Raw genomic sequence first — 16,361 nt, 5'->3', positions numbered from 1 at the left:
TGCCATCCCCTTCTCCTCTTCCATGAACAACTCAATTTCAGGACAACCAAGTACTCCTTCCAAAGTACTCGCAGGGTTATCCTATTTATTTAAACTCTGCCTGGTCCAAATATACATATCTATGTACCTATGTACACACACAGCTGAGAACCTTTACAGAGATGCTTAATATGGAAGAATGTTCAAATGAAATTTAAGAAAGAAAAGGGGTGGGGAAGACAGTCAATTGGCACGGTACTCTCCAGTTTACTTGAGTTCAGATCCCCAGAACCTACATAAAAGGTCAGGCATGGTAGCATGCTTCAGTAATACCAGCACTGCGGAGGCAGAGATAGGTGGATCTACTGGAGCTCTGGCCAGCCAATCTAGACAAATGATAATCTCTGGCTTCAATGAGAGACCCTGTCTAAAAACAATAAAGTAGAGAATAATTGAAGAAGACACTCAATATCAACTTCCAACTCTACTCACAGAAGAACATACATGTAGGCACAAGCCTGCCTGCACTCAAACATACACATGTAAACACTTCACACACAGTAAGAATATACAGACAGAAGACAGACTGACTTATACAAAGAGACAGACAGATAAAAAGGGAAATTTAAAGTGACATGAGAAGGTGAGTTCACCAGATTCACTCATCCCCATTCATTTACAGCTGTGTAAGCCTGAAGGCAACTGCACTTACATAGGATACAGGAATAAAGAATTAAACATTTATCACCTCACTGGAATCCCCAAAGAACAAGTTTCTCGGTAAAGATACCAATAAGAACTTTCTCCCACACGAGTCCTCATACAAAAATTGAGGCTATAGTGAGTACTCAAGGAATAAAGGCCCAATGTCCGCAGGTGCCAACACGAAGTTCAGTGCAGGAAGCCATTCTGCAGAGTAAGATGATGTGTGATGGAGGCCAGGCACATGGCTCACTTGAATGTGCTCACCTTACTACTACTTCTTATTACTCTAAGGAAAACTTTCTCTTCCTTCTGCCTAGGTGACATGATTCTAACTTTCAAAACTTCCTTAGTACCAGCTTGGTTGAATCATTTAAATGTAGCATGTGGACCAAAAGAAAGTATCTTCTTATGAACAGCACCACTAAAAATAGAGTTCAGAGATCTTGAAGAAATATAAATTTCAAATCAATTACAATGTAATGACTAAGTTGTAAAATTCTCTATAGTATACAAAAAAATTCAAAGGCTTATAAATTTCAACCAAAAGAGAAAAATTGAATCAAGTGAGAGGAAATTAATGAAAATTAAGAGAAAGTTTGGGATACATGTCAGCCAACTAAGCTGCAGGTCCTCTAAGGATTAGAAGAAAAACAGAGAGAAATGGGGAGGTGTAATCTTCACAATGAAATCAGGTGTGAAGGTAGCTGTTCCTGCAGATGAGGCCATACTCCCTACTCACTCAGCTCAGGCCCTCTGGGTTATGTTCTTTTTTTGTTTTTGTTTTTGTTTTGATTCCAGGGAGCGTTACTTTATTACATTTTGACCTTTTTATTCTTCTCTCATATATTACATTCCAGCTGCAGTTTTCCCTCCCTCCTCTCCTCCCAGTTCCCCCCCACATCCTCTCTACTCAGATCCACTCCTCCTGTTTCCCTTCAGAAAAGGGTGGGCTTCCCAGGAATATCAACCAAACATGGCATATCATGTTGCAATAAGACTAGGCAATACCCTCATATCAAGGCTGGACGAGGCAACCCAGTAGGAGGAAAAGGGTCCCAAAGAGCAGGAAGAAGAATCACAGCCAGCCCCTGCTCCCACTGTTAGGAGTCCTACAAGAACACCAAGCTGCACAACTGTAACACATATGGAAAGGGCCTAGTTCAGTTCTATGCAGGCTCCCTGATTGTCGGTTCAATCTCTGTGAGCCCCTATGAGCCCGATTAGTTGATTCTGTGGGTTTTCTTGTGACGTCTTTGACCCCTCTGGCTCCTACATTCCTTCCTCCTCCTCTTCCACAGGATTCCCCTAGATCTGCTAATGTTGGCTGTGGGTATCTACATCTGCTCCCTTCAGTTGCTGGATCAAGCCTTTCTGATGATGATTATGCTAGGCTCTGGTCTACACGTATAGCACAGCATCATTAGGAATCATTTCATTTATCTATTTATTTTGCTGAGTGTGTTTGATTCACCAGAGGCTGGATAGCCCAGAGACTGAGGATAGACCCAAACGTGCTCCTCACTCTTCAGCTGCTGGCTTTGTTTAATTAGCACGCTGGAACTCTTCCTTCTTATAGCTGGCTCACTTCTCTCATTGACATTGCCTGGAGTGAGTACCTGTGTTTAAATTTGCAACCCCTCCACAGTGAGCTGGTGAGAGGCACATACGCTCAGGTCTGTCTGTGAAGCCTTCTTCACAGCCTGAAAACTGCCCATTTCTCCTGTTCTCTCAGCTTGTCTTTCCTTGTGGTCTTTCTCTTGGAAAAGCAGACGATATTCACAGGGAAACAGGAAGAATGGCAGACACCCACCTACATGAGATTAGGTCAGCATGGAGCCAAGTTCCATGTGATGCTAACATTAAACAAAATGCTTGTTGAGCAATGACCGTGCCTGCAGGTATCCTTGGTTAGGCCCTCAAAGGAGAAGGCTGCAGGAACACACAGGCACCCTAGAGAACTACAAATTGAAATACACAGCTGGAAGAATGGGCCACCAAGAAACAACACAGGTACCAAAAACCATTTACATGGTGTTCGAACAGGAAGGACTTCAGGAGGAGACAGCAGATGAGTTAGACTTAAAAATTACCAACAACCTATCTAGATACAAAGAAAAGGGAGTTCCAGGACAGAAAAGGGGGTGCACTTTAGAGCTGCCCAAGGGCAGGTGGACAGGGTCATAGTAAACAGGGAGGCTCCTAATTCTAACTGGGAGTTCCTAGCTTATATTAACAACTGGAAGAATTATTTTTATTCATATACTATCCTTTTAAGAATGACTATTTAAAAGTAGTATACGTTTACAATATACTTAAGTAGGAATTACTTTGAGAGATAAATGTATAACACGAAAGGAATTCTATGTTTTCACCCACAGGTACCTGTGGGGATGAGGTGTTTGGTGTCTGTGAGAGGAGGAAAATGAGGCGGGGGAGGGGGAGATTTGATGCTGACAAAGGGTATAAAGGCTATTCGTGTTAAAGACCTCACTGTGGAATTTTCAAACTATTAATGAAAACCAGGAGAGGGGGGGAGCCAATGAAAATGTTCTCTTAGGTTAGCGAGCTGTTTCCATTAATGTAAATAATATTAAACTTAAATACAGTGACCTAATGCCATTACAAAAAGATGCAACTCAGAACCAGTGAGGTAACTTCCTTCTTCCCCGGGTATTCAGCTGTGCATTAACTCTTTGAAAATATGCATATTTGTTCATTCATTCACTCCCCTCCCATTCAACTGGAAGGGATTCTTAGGTGATATGACCCCAGGATTTAAGGGAGTTGTTCTTCCTTTCCACAGAGGCTTTGTGCCTGCCGTTTCTGTGTTCTTCTGTCTTTACCAATGTAATGCCGCCACGAGTATTCCTGAATGCCTGGCAGGCTTTGAACTTTCCAGCAACAAAGTAAAAACCCATTGGAGCTAAAATTCTTCCAACTAAGGGATGTGAGCTTCCTGAGAGCAAACTGCAAAGTAGAGAACAAGAAAGAGACAAAGATACATTCTGTCCCTTTGGACCAGTGCCACCAATATCAAGTCTAAAAACTTAGTCGGGAGCAACTGCACTTAGGGAGTAAGCCTTTCAGACTGCGACCAGAGGAGCAATGTTGCAATCTGCTAAACCCATAGCTGTGGCCCAGCAGGACACATATGCACATTCCTCCTGCCCAGGAGGGAGTTGCCCTGGCTCAAACAAGCAGCTCCCCACCCAAGCTGAGATCCAACCCAACAAGTTTGAGAGCAGATCTGGACTACGAGGCTGAGTCCATATAGCAGCAGTTCACAGTCCTACATGGTGATGCCCGATGATCGTCCCATCAGATGCCCAGAGAGCAGAGGTCTGTCTCCAACACAGGCCCCCACTCCCCCACTTGTAACATAGTAAGAGCAGGACACCCATTTTTCCAATCATAAAAGCAGTTCAACACTAGGATTAGGATCCTGATCTTCACTAAAGGGCTACAGCAGAGGGCTAAGCCAGGTCCAGCTCCAATATGACAAAAGTCAAGTCTTAGGTGTGAACTTCATATATAACTCAGAGAATATCAGCTGCATGACCTGCACAAGACAGTCCCCAGAAGCACCCAGGTAGGGGGGGATATCACCTCTTAGATATGAAAAATATGATGTCTTGAATCTATTTGTGTGTATGGCTAGAGGACTGGGACCATGTTACCGCCTTCTAAGTGATAGTAATACAAGAGAAATCAGGAAGGCAAGGGGTGGGGTAAAATGCATCTATAGTTTCAATGCAGCCACATAAGAGTAAACTGTAACTGCAGCAGACCCAGGGTTGTGCAATCAAGTGCCTATGGGCTGGAGAGGCAACGCTCAGAGGAGGAGGGTACACCAGGGAGTGCCAGAACCTGTGGGCAGGAACGCCTCCCATCAGGAAGAGGTGGCTGAGGTTCCTACACTGCGGAGGAAGCTCTTCTCAGCTCTCAGGCTAAGATCCCATCCGGACTCTTCTATGATGCTTCCGGATACATGCAACAGTGTTCATGCCAAGGAAACTAGACTCCAGCTGGAAAGATCTACAGTTCCTTCATGTGTCTGGCAGGAAAACAAACCCCTCCCTTTACCTAATACCCCCTCCAACTTCCTGACCTCCAAATAAAATGAACACTCAAAATTATTCTCCATTTTGACTCTAGCACAGTACAGAAGAAGGAACTGTGATCAGCTTTCATCAGACATGACATGAATCCCAGCTATACCCATTATTTGCTGTGTGAAGCAGGGCAAGTCAATTAGAATCTCTCAACTTATCTTCCTATAGGGCTGGGAGGGTAAAATATTTAGGTCATAGGCCTGTTCTAGAAACTGCTTGCGAAATCAAGCCCTGGGTTCAAGAGTCTAAGAGTAAAAAGTATTAAGTACATGTGAATCCTTTCCCTACTCCCTCATTTTAAAACAGCCAACAGAAAAACACAGTCAACTAGCCAAGGCATGATATCAGTGGGTAGCTGAAAAGAGCAGGTCTGTAAGCACCTACACTGTTTAAGCCCGGAACAGCTGTCAAATGTGGGGCAACCACAGACACCACATTCTTCAGTGGTTTCATCAACTGTCAGCTAGGGGAACTGTAGGAGGCAGGACGGGAGTCCCACCCATGACTGATTTCGTCTGGAACACAGCCCTTTACTACACCTGAAGCAATCTTTGTAACAAGATGTGAGTGCCGGGATGTGCAGAGGCTGCAGGGCACACCAGAGCAAGCACTCATGGAGGCAGGAAGCTGCGCTGCAGACTGGGCAGTGTGGAAGCACACAGATGAGGCTGGGGCAGCGTGAAGGAAGGGAAAAATGCCAGCTGATTCCTGAAAGGTGGCTGGGGCTGCAAACCATACAGCAGTCTCAGCTCAAACCAGAGGGCAAGGAATCACTCCACCCTGTGCCTTGCTGTCCATCTTCAAGTAAAACTCTGTGTCCGTGATGTACAACAGGAAGCCTACCATACGCAACTACGCTGGCGTCTATTTAAAGTGGTACCTGGTTTTTACTTCCCAGAACAGAATAGAACATGTCATTTTACATTTGAGAGAATGGAGGGTCAGGAAGCTGAAAAGCAACAAAGCTGAAATTCAATCAAATCCTTGTTTTTTTGTATTTTATCATGGCATCACCATCCATGGCTGGAAGTCAGGACAAGTTGTTTGGGTTTTTGTTTGTTTGTTTGTTTTGTTTTATCCGTACTGGGAAAATATAATTTCACAATGACACGCATTAAATGGTATGCTTAACAAACTCTTCATAAAAGCTGCTCAATGATACAAACTGCTTTTATACCCATTTCCACCTCTGGCCTTCTCTTTCTTCTTCCCGTAACAGTTGCAGTTGAAGTAAAAAACTGCAATTGCTCCTTTGCCAAACCTGCGTTACTCAGCCCTGGGTCATCAGGCATCTGTTCCACTGTCCTCCCCTACCAGACATCCCAGCACAGATGGACATGACTCCATCCAATGGCACTAAGCTCTCCTTTGTCATCTGACTTTCCCACGGGCCATGTCCAGTCACATGTCCTCCCTTCTTCAGTGCTCTTCTTGACCTACATAACATCACTGTCTTCCCATAGTCCCAAAGCCTCTGGCACCCCTGTATACACTCCACTGCCCCTAGGGCTGCTCCTCAAAAGAAGGTCAGCCTTCTGATGTCCTCCCTTCTTTGGGCAGCTACCATGATACTAGCCATTTGTTCCAGTACCGCTGATGAAATGTCTAGCTAGACAAATATTTTGACCTTTCTTAATTTGATGGTATTCTTCTTAAGAGGAACTTATAAAACTTCTCCATGAATTCTGAATACAAATATTCCATTAGAATTGTGAAATTAAACCATTTAGACCACTCCCATTTCTGTACCCACTGGACAACTGTCTCTATCCTTCTTACTGCTTCTGATGGTGCCTAAGGCAAAGGAAGACTGTATAACCTGGGAACAGAAACAGCTAAAATTAAAGAGGTTTCTGTCCCATACATGTGTTAAAATGGTTTCTCATTTTAATAGCCATATGGCAATAAAAAGTAAGGTTTTGCCTCCTTGCCTTACATTAACAAGAACAAAAGGCCAGCACTCAAAGAAGCAAGATTTTAAAATCCCTAATCATTTACATTCCAGTAACCAAAAAAAGTTTCTTCTGAAGCCTTCTACATCCCAGGTACTAGAGGTATTGGAAAAGAGGTACAGGGGCAGGGAGTTGTTGACTTTCCCTAAAGAGCTAGTTTTAGATGGGAAGGAAGGGACTCCTACACTTGAAGGGAAAATTATTTTTTTCTTCTATCTGCTTCTATCACGTTGAGCACTTAACTGTAGACAACACTGCACACAGGAAAGAGGACTCCACTCACTGCGTGTGCTGAGACTCACTTGTCCCTGCTTGCTGTCCTCTTTCTGCTAGCTCAGCAAACACACGGGGACAGCCACACGTGTGCTGAGGGAATGAGGACTTGGAGGCTCTCTGCAGCTTCCTGCATGGGAATAGCATCAGGGAGGGGACGCGAAGGTCCCACATGATTTCATTTCATAAGAAACAATGTGACTTCCCTTACAGGAAACTGTTTCCAGGCCCCTTTTCCTTTAACTGCATACTTCTCAAAACAGTTCTCAAGATTCCTTCTCTATTTGGGCAACACCTAAGAGGAGGTTAGGGACTCAAGATAGACCTGCTTGCAAAAGGAGGAGTCAGGAAATGAGTTTTCAAAATGTGTGATACTGTGTAACATATGCTTTCTGCTAATCATTTTATAAAGCCTCTGAAGGCCAGAAAAATAATTTACACAAATGTATTACACAGCAAACATTCAAACCTAGTTAAATAATTCTCTTCTAGCCTAATGTTGAGATTGAAAGGAATATGGTTTTCACAAAGCACAACAGAGATTTAACAAAGCAAATATTCAAATGATATTCAATCATTAATGGAAATCTACTTATGGGGAAGATTTATAAATTCATGTGAATTTGAGTCTTGACAGAGATTTGACCAAGCTGTCAGTCCAGTTCTAAAAAGAGTAGAGGTCACGGGCTGGTTAGTTTACAGGTAAAACTAGAACCCCCAGAGACCATAAAGTGCTAAATGCATCACCATCTATAAAACACCTATATGTGGGCTGGGAAGATGGCTCAGCAATAAAGAATACTGGCTGCTCTCCCCGAGGACCAAGTTCAATTTCCAGTTCCTATGGGGCAGCTCATAACCATCTGTAGCTCAGATCCTACACCCTCTTCTAGCTTCCATGGGCAATGCACACACGATACATAGACATACATGCAGACATAAAATAATAAATCTTTTAAAATTTTTATTTTAAAATACCCATACATATCAGTGTTGGAGTTTTTTAAAATAACCATCTGCAATTATATATTAGTCTCATTATATATGCATTTATTATGCAATCAGGTTTAAGGGATATGATATACAAATAAAGTGAAGACAGATAAGCTGAGATTTCTGAATATACAAAAGTGCCTCACAGCTTATTTTACACAATCCTTATTGTATTCCTGTGGAACTGCAGTTGACATTATCATTTCAGAGATGAGAATAACTAAGTGGAGATGCTAACTACCTTTCCTAAAGTCACACTGTGGCATCCAGAGGAACACCACACAGACATGCTCATACTTCACTAGAAACTGAAAAAAGACATAAATACAGATTACTCTTCTGTGGCAAGGATATTCAAATCCACAATATTTTTTTTTCTAAACACAGAGCCTAACAATGTTTTGTTGTTGGTTTACTGTTTTTTACTGAAAGAATAACATTATATATGTAAGGTCCTTACCAACTCTTCCTTTTTTCATTTTCTCACCAGAAATCAAACCAGGAATAACTTTTGCTGAATTCGTGCCTTAACTGTCCCCAACTCTTTCTTGACATGCATCTCTGCTTACAGTGCATCACAACTAGAGAATGGGGCTCAACCTGACACTTGCAAAATTACCAAGTAAGCCAAAGAAAAGAGTGCAAAGGAACTGTATTTAACATGACTTTTGTAAGCCAAGTGGCAGTTTAGAAGCAACTGAAAACCATTTCTCATTCCAGCCATGTAGAATAATATCGCCAAGGTAAACTAACCTTGCTGTAACTGCTTTAAAACTTCCGTTCATCTCAACACTATCTTTAAAAAGACAAAGATTAACAGAATATTTGAGAAAGATTTGTTAAACCCAAAATAAACTACATATTACTTTCCTCAATTAATAGTCTATACCAAGTTTTACTCAGGCTCCCCAGGCGGCCAAAAGCAACATCTACATACTAGACAACTATTTAGAAAATGATCCTATGGGGCCACTGTACCATGGTTTGCTACCCTATAATTTATGTCACTTTATTATTTCACTTCATCTGGTAGGTAGGGCAGTGACATATGTTGAGACTTTAATATTCTGTGTCAGAGTGACACACCCCAATGGACAATGGAGTAGATTCACCCAAGGCAAAAGTGCTAAGATTCTGATTTCATCGCTCCCACTCAAACTACATAAAAAAGAGATTTCCAAGAGTAAATGGACACATTAAATACATAAATGGCAATGATGAAAAGTCTATCTGAACTGGCCAACATGGTATGTGGTCATCAAGAAACTTGACCAAAGACAGTGCAACAGAGAATTTGTTAATTGTGCTAAATTTTTATTTAAAAGTCACATATAGTATGATATCTGGTATGTACATACATATGCTCTCAAGGTCCCTCTAGTACACACACACACAAAAAAAACCTGAAATAATAATTCATGGGATTATATTTTTTACTTGTCATTGCATTTTTAAAGTTAACCTAGAAGGATCTAGGGTGAAAAGGCAGAGAAGTGGCTGGCAAGGGCTTCTTACAATTTCCTCTCAATCACTATTCTATATCAAGCCCCATGATGAACAGGGAATGCCATGCTAGTATGCAAAGAACATGTAAGAACAGAGTCTTTCTATTTTAAAAGCAACTTCTCATTTTTCTTAATGAATTACAAAGCTGTAAGTCATTAAAGGAGGTCCCTAAGTCAGCCACATTCTTTACTGGAAGAATAACATGATGAAACCAACAGAGTGAAAAAAGCCTTTTCCTTTTAATGACCAATGTTCCTAAGTAGGAACAATGGAGATGTGAACCTCCATACACACCCACCAGGGAAACTGGAAGGACCAAAGAGAAGACATGATGTGAGCAGCTGACAGGGAAGAACATGATGCTGACTTACTTTAATGACAAACAAGTCAGGCAACACATTCCACATCGAGCTCTAGAGCACTTCAGAGCATCCTGCAGGCGGTTTTCACCCTGCTCCTTGGGTACCATGGTTGTCTACTATTAAATTATTTTGAGCCGGGCGGTGGTGGCGCACGCCTTTAATCCCAGCACTCGGGAGGCAGAGCCGGGCGGATCTCTGTGAGTTCGAGGCCAGCCTGGTCTCCAAAGCGAGTTCCAGGAAAGGCGCAAAGCTACACAGAGAAACCCTGTCTCGAAAAACCAAAAAAAAAAAAAAAATTATTTTGAAAAACAACCCAGAACAGGTTTTAACTACTCCTTTGTTTCAGCTGTGTTGTAAATCTAGAATTTGTGAATGAAGTAATAACCAGGGCTGTGGCTAGCTATATCCCATAGAACTGAGGAGGCCCACACTCCAAAAGCTTAATTCTGATCACGAGCTAAGGCAAATATTGTGAGAAAGCACAATCAGAATGCCAATACAGACTGTCTCGGAGCCACAGAACAGGCCAAGAACCACTGTGAAGTCACTCATGCTTCAGGGCTTTGTTTTTGTTTTTGATTCTGCTTTGCTTTTTGGTTGGTTGATTTGTTTATCTTGTTAGATTTTTTTTTAAATAGGATATAACTTGCACAGAGACTTCTTTTGATATTCTGATTGAAGACTATTAATATTAACTATAATTGCTAGGTATATTATCATTTAATAAGAGTGCTTGTCTATATAATTAAGCCTTGGAATATTATAATAATAATATTATATGGAAGACATGCTGCTACCAGGAACACTGGGATAGAAGGATATGTTCTTCTAGGCCACAATGGGTATACACAGCTCGAGGAAGCCAATACTAACAGCTGAAATACCCCACACTTGGGGGATTAAAGCTACTGAATTCTACTAACATTCACAATGGCTTTGAAAATCAATACCTATGTGACTGCTACAACACACAGCCATCACTTCAAGAGATAACATAGCTTCTCCTTTTTAAGCTTTGCCACTCAGTGGAGCACTTTTACCCTGATTAAAACCTACTTGGCTTCCTATATTTCCCAGAGTGCTATCCCCAGTAAGATGAAAGTGATAGGTAACAGCTTAATTAGGTAAATGAATTCAAGTAGCTCTCTAGGCCTCAGTAAAGCTGCACTTCTTACACTTTTAATGGCTTCGAACGCTGACTGGGATCTTCTGGTAAAGAAACAGCCAGGACTACACAACTTTATTAAATCAATCCAGGCTTCAGGGAAATGATCAAGGCAACATTTCAAACCGGAAGCAGGAAGAGAGATGACAGCTGAATCAAGCATTTTTAACTTGTAAAGCTTAATAATACCGTCAGTCTCCTAACAGGCTAGCCTAGGTATAAATTACTAACCTGTACAAGGATATTTAGGCCAGGAAAACCAGTTTCTAAAAACATAGCAAGGAATGAAAGGGAAAGAAAATGTCAGAAAGGGGAGAGAGCTCCTGTAAAGGAACCCACACTTAGATTCCAGGCGGTAATTTAGGAACCTGTTTTTGGATTATAATCATCAGAACTGCCTTTCCTGTTTCAGTTCTTCAAAGGAAGAAAACAACATATAATAAACAGCTGTGTAGGCAAATAAGAGCTACATTCATGCTGTTCCCTAAACCAAATCATCTCAAGACATCAGTAGGATAAGTTATTATTAACTGGTGGGGATTGAAAAATCAGAAATGGCCTTGCTTATATCCTTACATCTGCAACATGGCTTTGTAGGCTATGATAGTCTATGCTGTCTAAAAACACAGATGACAAAATATGCTTGGTCAAACTGCTGAAGAGTTACTGAGGAAACGGCTCCAAGAGAAACTGGAGAGGCAGGAAGCTTCCAGAGCATCAATTGCCCGTGCAGAGAAGGCGGCAGGAGGAGAATCACGAGAGCACAAGTCAGGAGGCTGTCAGGGCAGAGACTGCTCAACAGACCTCCGGTCAGTCAACCTCAGAGACTACTTTGGAAAACACTTCACCACACAGCTTACCTCCCAGCTGGAGCAGTCCTGGGAAACCAGCGTGACATCAGTAAGAGCGGGAATGGTCCACAGCACAGACTGGAGCTTCACATCCCTCACATATCCACTATGCTTCCCACAGTTCTCATGGGAGACTGACGCAAAAGCCAAATGCCTACGTGCCATCTCATCAATACAATAACAGAGTGGTGTTATGGTATCTTTAATCATATGCACCAAGAGGTCAAAAAATAAGCAGAGATCTTTGCAAATGCATAATAAGCAGAGCAGGTATAATCTAGCCTTGTATATAACAACAAAAATAGCAGACTGCACATATTTTTATTTTTATTTTTTTTTTTTTTTTTCGTTTTTCGAGACAGGGTTTCTCTGTGTAGCTTTGCGCCTTTCCTGGGACTCGCTTGGTAGCCCAGGCTGGCCTCGAACTCACAGAGATCCACCTGGCTCTGCCTCCCGAGTGCTGGGATTAAAGGCGTGCGCCACCACCGCCCGGCCCTGCACATATTTTTATATGATATATTCCTTGGTGATAAATTTGTACACTAACAGAAACATAAAATTGGTTTGTTTTTTACTGGATTACAGAGACTTATATGTCTTCACAACTACACAAACACTTTACTGAAAAATTCACTAGACAGTCTATAGTATCTGTAGTTGATTATAATCCCAAACCAGATTGCCTACATGAATGCTATACCTACTCACTACTTACGTTCTAGTAAAGTGAGAATGGATCTAAAAGAATCCACAAGTTAGATTGAGTTCTGCTTAAGACTTTGTCACCTTAGAAGAAAGCTGATTTTCGTTTTCTAACAAAACAAGCAAACAAACAAACAAAAACCACCACACTTCTATTTCCAACGATATTCCCTACATAATCCTCAGGAAACAAAGGTAAAGAGTTTTGAGCGCTTTACTAGTTCACTTTGTGATTTGGGGTGACCACAGAGCTTAAAACTCAGGTAGTGGCAAAGGGATGGACTGTGTCCAAGGACACACTAGTATCATTTCCATGCTGTCTTACTGTTTTGGTAAAGGAAACCTCAATTTCCTGCCTCAGGTATTGCTGCTTCTATGTGTAACAATATCCAATGTTGAACTAAACCTCAGGGTTTTATATAGATACAGTATATTCATTTTCAATAGGTTGCCACAGAGAAGCAAAGATCTTGAAATGTAGGGAAGGGGAAGCCACCAATTACTACTCACTGAAAACATTAACCAGGTACTTCTTTACATAGTGGGGACAGGGACTGGAAAGATGGCTTGGCAGTTAAGAGGGCTGTGGGCTTTTCCAGGGGACTCAGTTCACAAGTGAACTCCAAGTCAAGAGCTCACAGTTGCCTCAGGTCCAGAGGATCAGAGACCCTTTTCTGGCCTCTGAAAATACTGCCGTGCATGCAGTATATGCTTACAGAGACACAGATACACACGTGAACAATCTTTATAATCTTTGAGACAGTGCTCGTTCAGGACATCAGCTCAGTCCCGAGGAAGACAGCTGTACTGACATGAATGTTTCCACTTCTGCAGGTAATGAGCCGTACAGCCAAGCCAGCCACTCGGCAAACAGCACAAGCGTGGGACATGGGAAGAATTCCACCCTTCACAACGAATTTGACACCATCATCCTGCCCGTGCTCTACCTGGTTATATTTGTGGCAAGCATCCTGCTGAATGGTCTGGCTGTGTGGATCTTCTTCCACATTAGGAATAAAACCAGCTTCATATTTTATCTCAAAAACATAGTGGTGGCTGACCTCATAATGACACTGACATTCCCATTCCGCATAGTCCGTGATGCAGGGTTTGGACCTTGGTACTTCGAGTTTATCCTCTGCAGATACACCTCAGTTTTGTTCTATGCAAACATGTATACGTCCATCGTGTTCCTTGGACTGATCAGTGTCGATCGCTATCTGAAGGTGGTAAAGCCTTTTGGTGACTCCCGCATGTACAGCATAACCTTCACCAAAGTTTTATCAATTTGCGTTTGGGTGATCATGGCTGTTCTGTCCTTGCCAAACATCATCCTAACGAATGGTCAACCAACTAAGGAAAATATTCATGACTGCATGAAACTCAAAAGTCCTCTGGGAGCCAAGTGGCATATGGCTGTCACCTATGTTGACAGCTGTTTGTTTGTGGCAGTGCTGGTGATTCTGATTGGATGCTACATAGCAATATCCAGGTACATCCACAAATCCAGCAGGCAATTCATAAGTCAGTCGAGCCGAAAGCGAAAGCATAACCAGAGCATCCGAGTGGTCGTGGCTGTGTTTTTTACCTGTTTCCTCCCGTATCACTTGTGCAGAATCCCCTTTACCTTTAGTCACTTGGACAGGCTGTTAGACGAATCGGCACACAAGATTCTCTATTATTGCAAAGAAATGACACTTTTCTTGTCTGCATGCAATGTGTGCCTGGACCCAATAATTTACTTTTTCATGTGTAGGTCATTTTCCAGGAGGTTATTCAAGAAATCAAACATAAGAACAAGGAGTGAGAGCATCCGATCACTGCAGAGTGTGCGGAGATCAGAAGTGCGCATTTATTATGACTACACTGATGTGTAGGGACCAGAGGCTAGGTGGCCTTCTCTTATTGGAATCAATATGTAAAAAGTGTGAATAAATGTTTCTTTTTATTACCCTGGCTGAAGCCCATCAAACCCACAGATTCTTTTTCTAAGCATAAAAATGGCAAGATATTGAGGCCTAATTTGGAACAAAGAAAAACATTAATGGAAAAAAATGCGGGATGAATTGGAGATGGAAGAGCTCAAGGAGCAAATTGATGAGCAGACCAGGGCCCAGCCATGTGAATGGCTGCACCTGTCACCTGGATACACTCACTGCTGCTATGAAGTCACTTCTGTAGAGAACTCACAGTACAGAGAATTCTTAAGGTCCAGTAACTGAGAAAGAATTGAGTAAGAGCCTGTGAATTCTACCTACCTAGTACCCTTTGGCCAGTTTCTCCTCACTGTGCTTATCAACGTCTTAAGCACACGATAAGCATGTGTTGTAGGGCAGTGAGAGCACAGTAGAAAAAGAAACTCACATTTTCACAGTATACACTGATAATGTCACCATCAACTAAGTCATTTTAAATAAGCTATTTTAGAGAAAGAAATGTGACTGGATATTATAAATATTTCTGCTAAACACTGAATTCATATTTGCCATCATTTCATCCTTATGATATATTTAAGTGCTCATGTGATAAGGGTAGATAAGCTATGGAGACTTAGCTAACAAGTATATTGTTTATCAAACAGTCATTTAATCACTTCTATTTCAATAAAAAGTGTATTAATAAAATAGTCTTCCCTATAATGTATGCCCAATAGGAGTATCAATAGTTTAACTATGCAACTGAAAGATGTAGTTCACTAAGTTATGTCGAAGAGTCCAATGGTAGTCCTTTAAATGTCGGGCTATTTTCTCTCCTCCAGTAATATACTTTTGAAAGACCTTGTTTCTCAAAGCTGTATTAGTCCTTCAGAGGGTCACATCTGTTTTTTATAGTTAAAATTTTTTATTACATTTGTTTGTGGGGGGGGGGGGGGGATATGTGCATGCTACAGCATTCGTGTGGCGGTCAGAGGCCACTTTGCTAGAGTTTGTTCTCTCCTCCCACTGTGTGAGCTCCAGGATTTAACTCAGGTCCTCAGGCTTGGAAACACTTGCCTTTATGTGCTGAGTCAGGTCTCCAGGCCCTGTTCTTTTTCTGACACTGCACTAGACGCTGGAGAAAACCTTACTTAGCGGGCTGAGTGGATTATGCTTGCTGATTATAAGACATTGTATGACCAGGAAGATGGTTCAGTGGGGAAAGGAACCTGAGTAGATCCAGACGAAGTTGGGCATGGTAGCATGCCCCTGTGATCCCTGTTCTCCTACAGCACCATGGGAGACAAAGACAGGAGAATCCCCAAACTCTTATAGCCCAGCTAATTGGACATATGCAGCAGTGAACAAGAGCAAACACTGAAGATTGCCCTCTGACCCCCACATGTATATGCCACATACATGCCTGCATCCACATTAGCACATGTGCACACATATATACATACATCATATACACAAAAATATTAAAAGGGAGCACTGCAGTTAACAGATAAAACACACACATATAACTGACTACTGTATTTCCCTTACATTCTAGCAAACTGCAAAATTCTGAGAATTGAGCAAAATGGAGAGTTCAAGAATGACTGCCATCATTAGTCAGAGAAACAGTGTAAAGACTCCAAACTACTGAGGAAGCATGACAATTTTAAGAGAAGAGGTTGTATGAAAGGAGTTACAAGATCTGACCACTTTTATCAAAATATTAATCTCTCAAGATTTCAGCCCCCTAAATGAAATGGCCATTCAAGTAGATTTACTTTATATACCTAGTTTGGTCACTGGCATAGTTACCTCCAGCACCAACTGTGTGACACTAAGTAGGTT

The 16,361-nt window shown here is 41.8% G+C and overlaps 2 protein-coding genes across 10 annotated transcripts in view; one reads left to right on the top strand and one right to left on the bottom strand.

Moving 5' to 3' along the window:
- The window catches only part of Med12l (mediator complex subunit 12L), a 341,599-nt gene that overhangs the window by 121,615 nt on the left and 203,623 nt on the right, over nucleotides 1-16,361 (bottom strand). The window lies entirely within an intron of this gene.
- On the top strand, nucleotides 12,427-15,434 carry Gpr87 (G protein-coupled receptor 87). Its single transcript, XM_052732035.1, has one exon. It carries the CDS (start codon nucleotides 13,413-13,415, stop codon nucleotides 14,475-14,477), a length of 1,065 nt encoding a protein of 354 aa, XP_052587995.1. The 5' UTR covers nucleotides 12,427-13,412; the 3' UTR covers nucleotides 14,478-15,434.

Source organism: Peromyscus californicus, unplaced genomic scaffold (genome assembly GCF_007827085.1).
Source record: "Peromyscus californicus insignis strain IS unplaced genomic scaffold, ASM782708v3 Scaffold_9__1_contigs__length_137607984, whole genome shotgun sequence".
NCBI lineage: Eukaryota > Metazoa > Chordata > Mammalia > Rodentia > Cricetidae > Peromyscus > Peromyscus californicus.
The sequence above is the reverse complement of the archived record's forward strand: the minus strand, read 5'-3'. Positions and strand labels throughout refer to the sequence as shown.

What these genes read in the sequence shown, in the direction of transcription:
- Gpr87 (XM_052732035.1), top strand. Translation starts at nt 13,413, where the DNA reads ATGAATGTTTCCACTTCTGCAGGTAATGAGCCGTACAGCCAAGCCAGC.